General features: G+C 45.7%; 1 protein-coding gene across 11 annotated transcripts in view; it reads left to right on the forward strand.

Moving 5' to 3' along the window:
- UNC13B (unc-13 homolog B) overlaps positions 1 to 12,525 on the forward strand; it is a 250,006-nt gene that overhangs the window by 170,489 nt on the left and 66,992 nt on the right. For all 11 annotated transcript variants that reach the window (XM_089498312.1, XM_089498261.1, XM_089498289.1 and 8 more), the window contains 3 exons: positions 4,671 to 4,840; positions 6,623 to 6,738; positions 10,616 to 10,779. In XM_089498312.1, coding sequence (XP_089354438.1) covers positions 4,671 to 4,840; positions 6,623 to 6,738; positions 10,616 to 10,779 — 450 coding nt within the window. The remainder of the gene's footprint in view (positions 1 to 4,670; positions 4,841 to 6,622; positions 6,739 to 10,615; positions 10,780 to 12,525) is intronic.

Genomic DNA, 12,525 nt, shown 5'->3' on the forward strand with positions numbered 1-12,525 from the left:
TCTCTGGACACTGAGAAGGTATGGGCAGGGAAGAGACCTGCTGGGTAACTTTAAAAATAACTTTGCCATGTCCTGATGGTGTTGTCTTTTTGCTGAAGTTCCACTTGGCTTCAGGACAGAGGCAGGAGATAGGATAATTCCTCCATCATATTTCCCAGTGCAAGAAAGAAAGACTCCATTTGGAAAGGGGATTAGCCACTCAGGCATAAAGCATTCTATCTGGGCTCTTTTGAATATCATGAAATCTGTACAGGGCAAAGAGGAAGGCTTTGTTGGCAGAGCAGCAAACTGGCATTCAAATGCCCATGTGCCCATACTGGACATACTGCTTTGTGTCAGGCTTTTTGCTGGTGTTCTTTTCCCAAGAATCAGGCCTTTCTTGGGCCAGTGTGGTCAGGTGAGCAGAAAGGGAGCCATGGGAAGCCATCGGCTGGAGCCAAACTTCACTGAGGAATACCCCAAATACCGTATGTGGAAGGGCAGGAAGTCAAGGCCATGTCCCTGCTCTGGCAGGGGGTTGGACAGGATGGCCCTTGTAGTCTCTTCCAACTCTATGATTCTTCTACAGAATCCGTTGTCTGCTTTGAGCAGTTGTACACCAAGTGAAGGGACATGATTTGAACAGGACGGGCTAATGCCCACAGCTGGTGTGGCAAAGGCCAGGCAGAAACTTTTGGGCTTGCTTCAGCATTGTAGTGAGTGACCTTTCAGCTAAAGCAGTGATACTCAAAGTGATGGCCCTGGGTCGTTGCCAGTCCTTGAGCCACAAGCTTTCCAGTCCCTGGTGAATTTCCAGGAAAGAAAGAAACAGTTATAGCCAGGGGGGTTCAGATATGGTGTTGGTCTCTGGCCCACTGGGATAAAGTAATTTGCCAGTCCCATGCTTGAGATAGCCTGAGAAACACTGAGCCTTCTATTGACCCTAGAAGCATATCATCTAGATCAGGGGAAGTAATAGTGCCACTCTATTCTGCTTTGGTTAGGCCTCACTTCAACTACTGTATCCAGTTCTGGACACAACATTTCAAAAAAGGATGTTGATAAGCTGGAGCATGCCCAGAGGAGGGCCACCAAAATGATGAAGGGTCTGGAAACCCCCAAGCACTGTGTGTAGCAGCTTAGGGAGATGGGGATGTTCAGCCTGGAGAAGGGACGATTAAGAGGTGATGTAATAGCCCTGTTTAAATATTTGAAGATATGCCATACTGAGTCTGGAGCAAGTTTGTTTTCCGCAGCCCCAGAGAATAGGACTCAGAGCAATGGATTCAGACTACAAGAAAAAAGATTTACCTAACCGTTAGGAAGAACTTCCTGACAGTAAAAGCTGTTCAACAGTGGAACACACTTCCTTGGAGCGAGGTGGAGTCTTCTTCTTTGAAGGTCTTTAAACAGAGGCTGGATTGCCATCTGTCAGGGGATGCTTTGTTTGTGAGTTCCTAGACAGCAGAGGGTTTGACTGGATGACCCTTTGGGTTTCTTCCAACTCTGTGATTCTATGATTCTAACAGGCAAGTTTTTAAGGCGATGAAGGAGTTATTGAAAGGGAAGAAGCTGCATTGCAAGCAAGAAGGGGCTGCCAAAGTGGCTAAGGCCCTTTCCCCAGGTGGCTGCTCTGGTCTTGCTGATTGCTGATCATGGCTTATCTCCCAGAGGAGAGCTTGGCTACCACTCTACAGTCTTTGCTGCAACATGGTTTTTGAGAAAGAGAAAAAGAATAAGTGTGGAGGGGGAGCACCAGGGACTGGGACAGGTCCAAAGACTCTGTTGAAGGGGGAACTTTCTTCTCCGGGATCAGCTGCCCTCCCATCTATTCATGGCCCTGGCACAGATGCAGCAAATAAAACTGAGTTGCTTTTCCTGCTCCAGAAGGGGTGAAGTGAACCTGGGTTGGCCAGAGCTCATTCGCCCAGCTTTCTCCCATGGGAACCCTTTGCTCTTTGAATGCATTTTGCTGTTCTGATCCAAACCAAATCCTAATTAGGAAACCTTGTTCTTTGACTAGGAAGCCTGATTAATTTTGGCTGTCCAGAGCAAAGCTTTGGGAAGCAGAAGAGCTGCCTGACCGCTAGGCTGGAGGAGAAGCTGAGTCTTGCATGCCTCTCACCTCGGCTGACGTTGCCAGATGTAATTGTCTCAAAAGGGGGAGTCTGGAAGCATAGCTTATCAGGGGAATAATCACACATAAACACAGGATTTCGGAGAGATGCTGGGCATGATAATAGGCCAGGCTCCGGCAAGAAAGATTACAGAGCCAAGCAGAAGCCTTCAAACACTACCATGATAGTTAACTACCCAGCTGGCTAGTTCTGGGCGATTTAATGGTAATCAAATCTGTTATGTGCAGCTGCCTCCCTCAATGCCGGATATCGATTGTCAGCTGCAGGGGGCCATCTCCTCTCTTCTAACTGACACAGAGGACAGTTTTACTTCAGAATGGATCCAGTTGTGTAGTCATGTGGCTGGAAGAATTTCACACTGACCCACTTTTTAAAATAAGCTCCAGCAGGTAATGATTGAGAACGAGAGAGAGAAACAGAGAAAGAGACCTAAGTCTACCATGTCCATCCCATCATACATGCGTGTGTGCATACGCACATTGTTCATGAAGCTGAACAAAGTAAACTGTCAGCTCAGAAAAAGCTTTCTCAAATGTCCAAGAACACCATCTCTTCACTTTTTGGTAGCACCCACCCAACATCTGGCTTCTCCAGGAGAGAAAAGTTGTTGCAGAGGTGGGGTATACATCCAGTGCATAAATACGTTAACACTAAGACCCCTCTTTCAAAAATGCTTACCTGGCAAGTCTGGACAAGGCCTCTATCTGAAATCCCGGAGAGCCACTTGCTTTGTTTTCTGGGCATTGGGCAAAACAGGATTGCGGCTCCTCTGCTCCTTTGTTATTTGTTTGATTTATATCTGGACTTTCTCCTTAGTAGGTGGTTTCTGACATAATTTAAAGGGTACCAATGAAATACCAGTCAAATACAAGTGAATCATACTAGTAAATATCAATTTAAAGACTTTAAGAATGCCACTCAGATAATGAACAAGCAGTAAAGTACCAGAAGTTGAGCACAAAAATCCCTTCAAGGCAGTGGCTGCAATAAGTAGTTGCCTGAAGGCCTTTTCCGAACAGCAGGGTCTTTGCCTGCTGGCAAGGGGCAATAAAGAAAGTGTTCGCATCACCTCCTTGGAAAGGGAGTGCCATTTTCCCGTGGCCGTCAATAGTCTTACTTTTGAAGGTGATGGGACCAAAACAAGGGTGTTTTTTGCAGCTCCCAAAGCCCTAACAACTTGCAGCCCACTCATAGTGGTTGCACTTTTTACTAAATTCTCACCTTAAGTGAGCAGAGCTGCTACGAAGCACGGTATGTTTGTGTGTTGTGTGTGAGCTTTCAGTCTCTTCCCCATGAACAAATATTTAGTGTGGGAAATACCATTTCCAAAGAAGCTGGAAGGAGATATGGTGGGAGGTTGCCATGTTGTCCTGGCAGAAAGTGCCAAGGGAGCTGTGACACAACATTAGGAGGGCCAGGAGACAGGGGTGCATGAATCCAAAAGGATCTCTATTGCCAAGTAGATCTCAGTGGCAGAGATGTCTCTGGACTCTCACCCTGCCTGGCTCACCAGGAGAAGTGATTCCCATTTAGTGTGCTCTGAGCCGTAACATTTTTTGTGCAAATTGGCAGGAGTTTAAAAGGTGCCAGTTAATGAGCCCCAAATCACAATAAGCGGCAACAGAAGGCCAAATGCAGGCGGATACGTGAGGGAGGCGTGGGGAAATGCCACATCCCTGCCACTGCTCTGATTGACGAAGCCCCATGGCTCTCTCGCTCCTGACCCATTTCTTCCCTTTTCTTCATATTCTCCTGGTTGCCTGGCAACAGATTATCTATTCTTTAAAAAGACTAAATTCCAAAGCTGCCTGCATGGGCATCGTGCCCCGGTTCAGGCCATGCTTTTTTCCTCTGGAGGAGGCCAGGTCGTTGCCAGGGTTCATTATGATGAGTCATGGCTCCCATTGTATGTATCCCTGGGCAGCATTTTGTGCCATCCTCTCCGTCGCTTGCCCTTTCTGAGCCCCTGCAAGGAGTGTGGGCATTTGATACTGTTGGCTCCTGAGCCTTCTGCGAAGGAGACAAACCATTACCTGAGGAAGGCTGTGTCATTGTCTAACAGCTCTTACCACCATGAAGTTCTTCCTGATGTTTAGATGGAATCTGTTCTTAATCCATTGGTTCATGTTCTTGTCTCTGGAACATCTGAAAATGAGTTGGCTCCATCTTCAACATAGAATTATAGAGTTGGAAGGGAGCTTGAGGTTCATCTAATCCAGCCCCATACCACACAGGAACACATAGCTAGAGAACTCCTGAAAGATGCCTTCTGTCCAACCTCTGTCTAAAGGCCTCCAAAGAATGAGACTCCACCACCCTCCAAGACAGTCTATTACACAGTCAGTCTGCTCTTATAGTCATGAAGTTCTTCATAATGTTTAGGTGGAATCCTTTTTCTTATCTTTTTCCATTGGTTCATATTCTTGTCTCTGGAGCAGCAGAAAAGAAACTTGCTACATCTTCTATATCATGTTCCTTCAGGCATTTGAAGATGGCTAGATTAAGAGTTTAGCTTTTTGCTCCTGACTCTCCCTCTTCCCATCCTTTTTGCAGTGAGTGCCATAATTCCTCCGATCGCATCAAAGTGCGGGTCTGGGATGAGGATGATGACATCAAGTCCCGGGTGAAGCAGAGGCTGAAACGAGAGTCCGATGACTTCCTAGGGCAGACCATAATCGAAGTGCGGACCCTGAGTGGGGAGATGGATGTCTGGTACAACCTCGGTGAGTTCTGGAATTCCAGCCGATGCTTCTTTCACTTGAGGTAGACAGGAGCTATGAAGGATCATAGCCTGGTTTTGGAAAGCTGAGGATCGTTCGTTTTTAAACCAGAGAGCAATGACCCTGGTGAAGACATTGGTGGGGGAAGCAGGAGCAAGACTTCACCTATTATGGTCTCATCTTTACAAATAAGTTCTTCACATTAATAGGTCTCCAAATCATCCTATGTGGAGAAAATGAAGGAGTCTGACAGAGATACCAATAAAGACGGAGAATATCAGACGAGAGTAGTTTGTAGTCAGAGAAGGCTACTATTTTACTCCAGAAACACACTAGGAACTTTATATATGGTAGAATTTGATTATTGTTCTTTTTTTAGTGAATAAAATTTATAAAAAAGAAGAAGAAGAAAGAAACACACCAGGAATGGAATGGGTGGGTGGTTGATTGGAGCAACCTCAGTCTACCCACTTAGCCCATGAGGCCACCTCACATGAGGCCCATTGGCAGACCTGACAGGCTTGTCTTGGGGCTCATTGGTTGGCGGGCAAGGGTTCAAGTAGGAAAGGGGAATGCTTTTCTTCTTCAACAGACTCAACCTCAGTCCCAGCTTAGAATTGCTTCAATGGCTGGTGAGGTGCAGTCCTAAGCAGTTTGTTTAAGAATTTCACTTTTCATAGTTGGATTATTGAGGCTTGTTTTGGTCTGTTCAGCCCCTTGGTCTTTGTGCTACTCATGTGAGATGCTTCCTGTATTGTTTTTCCATAGTCAGACACCCCTACTATAATGGCACAATCTTAAACACACCTAACAGGTAGCTTCTTTCCCCACCTGTGCTGCTTTGGATGGTTTTTGGAAGGAGGTTTGATTGAACCATGTATTTAGTAAGTTTAACCAGGAGTTTTGCTTTGCAAAGGGAAGGTCAGGTTTTCATCACTTCAGTGAGAATGCAGGGACAGATTTACTCTGTGCAGTCCTGGAGGATCCAGTGGTTTTGACTACTGCCCTAACCTCTGGTACCTGCATCTGCTACCACCTGAGCATGGACGCAATTGAGTCTCCACCTGAACTCAGGCGAACTAGGCCTTTCCTTCTTACCATGCAGACAGGCAAGGGAACAACTGCAGCAAATAATCACACAGGAGAGTGTTTTGTGTGGGCACAAGTCATGCCCTGACCCTTCTGTTTCTCATTGCTTCCTTTCTCAACAAAGGAGCAATATTTGGTAGAGAGTCTGGCTTCTGAAGAGAGGAGAGGAGAGGAGCACCCTCCCTTCTCCTTCATGACTCCAGATAGATGGCACCTGAATTTGGGGGTGGGCCTGTTTGCCAACAAGAATTGTTCAGGCTCGGCTCTGCTTTCCTGCCACAGTTCTTCCAGAAGGGACCAGAAGGACAGGGAAGCCTTTCCAGGCAATCCTTCAGATGGATGGGCTTCTCGCTTTTCACGTGCATTGCTCCCCAGGTCCAGGAACTGCAAAATTTGACAAGGAAGGCTGCTTGTACCCACTAAGGAATCAAACCTCCCTCCTGAGGTGTCCCCACAGCTTTTTGCTGAGCCATTCCAGGGCCCTGAGTGCATTCAATCCTCAGGCTCCTCTTGCTAGAATGGTCCCCTGTTGTAGAAGGAAAGCAGTGCTTGGTTGTGTTGAGTCAAAGAGAGATTGTCCTACTGTGATCCAGGGTGGTCTTTTAAAAGAAGGAGAGAAAAGGTGGGTTTGCTTGACTTAATTTGTCCCATGAGGAGAGAGGTTCATATCTTCAGCACATTGATTTCTTCTTCTAGAAAAAAGGACGGACAAGTCTGCTGTGTCGGGGGCCATCCGCCTGCAGATCAACGTGGAGATAAAAGGGGAAGAGAAGGTGGCTCCCTACCATGTCCAGTACACGTGCCTTCATGAGGTAGGCTGCAGCAGGAGCCAGTAATCCAGCCTTTCTGCCTGTCGTGAAAAGAAACACCATGCTGTGAAATCTGCTTCTCACATGATGATTCCTCTGACTCTGATAATCTTAGCTTGAATTCTCACCACATTACACCCCACCTGGCATTGTGACTTCAAGAGAAATGGGAAGAGAAATTGGGATAGGCTACAGGTATACATTTTAGTCCAAATATTGCTGTAGTGCCCACAGGATAGATTTGCAGTCTGGTACCTGGAGTGTTTTCCTGCCTCTTGTCTGACTGCCAAAGAAGGCTGGGCATGTGGGCCTCTGAATGTAATGGCTGCACTGAGCTGTTGCTGTGACTCAAACAAGCAGCAACCATTACATGGCCTACAGGCGACGCCGGCACTGGCTTCCATAGAGCAGGCTGAGGGATCTGGTTAAAATCCCCAGCTTCTTTGCTTTTTTGAGCAGGTATAATTTTGCTCCTTATGAATGTGGAAAGATAGGTGCTCAGAGAGCTCAAGAAGTTGTGACAAGTTGGCCTGGACCCACTTCATATATTGCCAGCTTTGTAATTGTAGAAATGGGCTTGGTAAAGGCTTCTGTGTGTGCAGGCATACACACATACACACATGAATTGTTGGCCTGTTCACTCCTGGAGCTGAGGAGCAGATGAAAATTGTCCCTGCTCAGTCCAAGAAGGCTGGGAGTTCAGAACTGATTTGTGGTCTGTGGGGAAGGATGGAAGGAAATCCCTTTGCTTAACCATGGCAGCATTCACAGAAGTTAGCAAGTGATTAAAACCTAGCTAAATCACCATTATCCAAGCTTCCTGAACTCCTTCCCCAGCCTCTGCCACCTACATTTTTGATTATCCCATCCAAGAGATGGGTTCCTTAGGAACTGGGGATTCTTTCTGGGCTTTGCTCCAGAGAAAGCCCATTTCATGCTGGACACTGGTAGGTTCCCGGATCTTAGGGCCTGGATTCTCTTCCTCAGTTCTCAGGGCAGAGAGGAGGAATCTCAGAGCAAGTGTGCTGTCTTGAAAATTACACACATCTCTGTATTCTTGGCTCCCTGTTGCTGCAGGGCCGCTCTGGTGCAGCTATGGTACTGTTGAAGGCAGAGCCTAGCAAACTTTCTTTGGTTGGATTACAGTATCCAGGTGTGGTTTTAAAAATAATACTTGCAAAGGAGTTAAAAACAGCTTGGAAAAGCTGGAATATTTTTTTTCCCTGTTTAGTGCGGAACTTTGAAAACTTAATTTCCAGGTACAGAAATATTTTCAGGTTTGTTAGATGTGGTGTTTATTATTTCTGTCATGTGCTCCAAGCATTTGGTACTTAACAGTATGGTGCTTAAAACATCTCAGTGGTGGGTATCTCTAGATCTCAGGCAGCTGAAGCATGGGATGGGGTGGAAGGTTTGCAGTGGCATGGGGCAATGATTTTCTCTATCCATGTCTGACTATCAGAGTAGGAGAACAGGGGGTGCCATTGTCTTCTCTCCCAGTCAGGGATTCATTGTTGCTTCTGGCAGGAGTGCAATGGGAAGTGGAGGGTCAAAGAAAACAGCTCACTTGAGGGTTGCTGCTGTGCTGAATGTGGCTGGTCAAATGGAGAAAGAAGCATATGATTCCATATCCTGGGCACTGCTTATCATTATCTCTCTTGGGCTCATTTCCACTTACATTTAAACCAGTTTGTGATTTGCCTTTGCTCCTTGTTGGTAAATTGATTCCAAAAGGTCCGTCATTCCCACTGTGAAAGTGGGAAACTGCTTCTTTTTTGGCACGACTGTCGTCCCCACTAGTTTGCGCCACTTCAAAATGCACGTCAATCATCTGTGCGTCATCAGTGACATACGCGGCAGCCCAGGCAGCAATAATAAATTGCTAGAAGATTCAATTCATTGATTTTGCAACTACTTGCAATCAGTGAGGCAAGCAGTTGTAAAATCAATGAATCGAATCGTCTATCAATTTTATTTTTTAAAAAAAATCACGCACCCATAGGTCACACCACACACACAAAGGCAGCGCTGAAAGGGGAGGGGAATGTTAGATCTACCAAAAACTGAGGTGGGATGGTAAACACCGCTCTGCCATTTGTCCCTCCCTTCCAGAATGATGCGATTCGGATCCGTCGTTCCTACTTGTTGAACACGCTTCGGAGTCGATTCTTTTCAAAAGAACTGCTAGGAAACTAGTGTCTTGAAAAAAACAGCTTTATTGCATTTATCACAACAGAAATTGATCAAAGTAGGATCGGAGCCAGTTTCCAATGGGAACGACGGTCATATACTCTGATCAGCGATTCACTTTAAATCATAGTGGGAACGCACCCTTTGAGTTGAAGAAGAGTAGCTGGCCCAAGGTCGCCCAGTGAAAACTTTGTTTTATGTTTATATATTTATTTAATTTCTATCCCACCTTTCATCTCAGTGTATGAACCAAATCAGTTTACAACACATATAAAAGAGAATATACTAAAAAAAAAGAAGACCCACCACACAGACTCAGTTTAAAAGCAATTGAATGAACATGTTAAAAATGGCAATTTGAAATGGTCTTAGACTAATTCAATAAAACATTGATTCATACATATTAAAAATGGCACTGAAGTACAAAACAGTTTTAAAGCATTAAAAATATAACAGATAAAAGAAAAGATTTTAAAAAGTATCTTCATGGCAGAGTGGGGATTCAAATTTTGGAGGGATATGAATGAACAAAGAGAACACTGTCAGAATGCAGTGCAGGTATTTCAGAGCAGTGTAAGGAAGAAAGATGGCCAGCAAGTAGCATTGCCTACATGTTTTATGTATTCTCTGGCCCTTGATCTTGGAGTTTGGAAATCCCAGGAAAGTGGTAAAGTCAGATCCAGGTTACTTACAAGAAGGCAAAAATCTCTTTTCAATTTTTTTTAACAGCGCATAGAGGCCTTTTCTTTCCTGCCTTGAACAATCTGCCTTGAACACCACCAATGAGATTTGGACTACAATTTATAACATATTTGTTTACATGCACCAAAAAAGGCTTTCCTAAGTGATTAGCGTCAGGTATTATTTCTGAAAAGGCCTATCTACTCTCTCAGCATAAAGTAGGACACTGCATCATAACTTTTTCAGCATATAGCATGGTGGTAGCTAAGATGTCTGATGATGATGATGATGATGATGATGATGATGATGATGATGATGATGATGATTCCTACCTCTGCTCAAGGCTTGAGGTGGAGTACAACATGTTAAAATATAAAACACAATTGAATTCCAGAACACAATGATAAGTGGAATGTAAGCTCAATAGGGTTCCTAGATGCCAGTCCCATGAGAAACTGGCTGATTATCTATCTCTTGGCCATTCTTTGACCATCTTTCACCCCAAAAAAGCAAATGTCTAATTGGGAGAATGGCAAGGCCAAAGAGGAATGCTCCATGTTACAGCTTAAAGCAGCCACTACAAGTCCCATGCTAAAGCAAGCATACACTTTATTTACCAGGATATACATTTTAGTTAGAGGTGGACAAAGTGCAGCCCCGAGTGCCCCAAAATGCTCCCCAAGTGCTCCCAAAGGAACCTTGGGGTCATTTTTGGCCACACTTTTGTCCCTTTTTGTAAACCAGGAAGTTACTACTGGTCACTTGCTGTTGCTCCAAGGTCTGCCGGAGAGATAGTGCAGCCCTCTAGCCTCCCACAGCTGCCATTGTGTTTTCCTTGCTTGAGGCCACCTACATCAGCCATCAATGAGAAATGGACTATAAACTGCTGCAGTGTGTCCCACTGTCTGCTGGGTCAAGCTGAATGAGGCTGTGCTTGAGAGGGACGGAGGAGCCCCTTCCTCGGCTGAGCTTTGGCCTCTTCAGGGTTGACGCTCCCTTTCTGTTCTAGAACCTCTTCCACCACCTGACAGATGTCCAGGGAAACGGCGTGGTGAAGATCCCAGAAGCCAAGGGGGACGATGCCTGGAAAGTCTACTTCGATGAGACAGGACAAGAGATCGTGGACGAGTTTGCCATGCGTTACGGCATTGAATCTATTTATCAGGCCATGACGTGAGTCCCTGCCTTATTCCAAAACCTCCCCTGAGCCCCCCTGAGTTTGCGGGTTAGAGCGGCATGCATGTGGCACGTGATACCATGGAAGGCAGTCTGAGGGAAAACCAGGAGGTTGCATAGGAGAGGCTTCTGGGATAGGAGACATGCTAGATCCACTGTTCAAAAACAGTGCTGTTGTTTTATCTGTTTCTTTCTTCCCAAAAGTGTACATGGTTGTGAATGATGGAGACTCTTGTTCCAAAGCTGGTATGATGATGGTGGTGGGGATGAAGGTGTATAACCCACCTTTTCCCCAACCTGGGACTCAATGTGGTTTACAAAAAGTAAAGCACATGCATATAAAAACACAAATGTACATACAAAAAGTTACTGTTAAAATTCAATTAAACTATTCATACAATCAAAACTTTTAAAAACTAATACAGCCGGCCCTGCTTATACAAGGATTTTTTATACACGGATTCAAGCATCCACAGTTTGAAAATGTTAAAAAAAAGTATAAATTTCAAATATCAAACCTTGATTTTCCATTTTTTATAAGGGACACCATTTTGCTATGTCATTATATTTAATGGGACTTGAGCATCCACGGATTTTGTTATCCACGGGGAATCTTGGAACCAAACCCCAGCGGATAACAAGGGTCCGCTGTACATTAAAAAGTCAGAGCAGTATTAAAAGCCCTTGCAGCAGTTTCTAAAATCCAGCCAAGTTTCCACCTGTTAGTGGAAGGAGAGCAAGGAGGGAGCCTTCCCAGCTTTCCCCCGAAAGCGGTTCCAAAGCCTGGGAGCAGCCACCAAGAAATCTCTCTCTTGTGTTCCCACCAAACATGCCTGGGAAGGTAGTGGGACCAAGAGAAAGGCTGTGTGAAGTGAAGATTGTAGGGCCCTGGATGGCTTAGTTAGGGAGATACGGTCCTTCAGGTAGTTGGACCTGAGCCAGTTCCTTTCACTCAGCCCTTGTTGTTCCCTGTACGAGGCGGAAGTTTTCTACCCTCTCTGGCTCACCTTTTCACTGTGTTTTTGGCCCAGAGAGGAGAAGGAGGGAAGAGTTGGGATGCCAACAGGCAGCATTTTGTACTGCCTCCCCCTATCACCACATCAGCTCCTGTTGCTGCTGCAGGATCCCAGCATGTCTTGGGAGGCCCAGAGAGCTTCTTAACTCCTTTGGGCAAATCCTGCCTTCCTCAGGAAGGAAATGGTCTCATTTGCATTTTCTCATTTAATTGCTCTCATTAAAGTGCAAAGGGGAAAAGATAAGGGGGAAAAACCCCACAGTCCCCAAAATTATTCCATCAGCACTTGTGCTTGTGAGATGATTAAAATAAACAATCAAAGCAAAAATGGTTATAAATAAGGAAAAACTGTGCTTGAAAGGGGCTCTGCGTTACAAAACGTGACGGGAGAGGAGCCCTTGCTAATTAAGAGAGATCCGGCAACAAAGAGGAGAGGCTGGGTAAGGCTTTGAGCATTGGCACCCGTGGCGGGCAGGATGGGGGAAATGCTGGAGGGGAAGAGCGAAGGGGAGAAGAGGTGGGGCTCCTTCTGCAGATGGAGGAAGAAGAGGCCCAGCAGGAGCAGAAGGGCCTGAGGCAGAGCAGGGCAGCCCCTGAACCCCGGTGGCTTACTGGGGAGAGGGAGAGACCTCTTGGACTACAGTACCCATCATCACTCACACCTGGGCACCTGGCTCTGAATAGTTGGCATTGAGAATCCATATCCAGCAGGAAGTTTTCAGGGGCTG

The sequence above is a fragment of the Sceloporus occidentalis genome, unplaced genomic scaffold, assembly GCF_023333645.1.
Source record: "Sceloporus occidentalis isolate IW3139 unplaced genomic scaffold, rSceOcc1.0.p SCAF_1, whole genome shotgun sequence".
Lineage (NCBI taxonomy): Eukaryota > Metazoa > Chordata > Lepidosauria > Squamata > Phrynosomatidae > Sceloporus > Sceloporus occidentalis.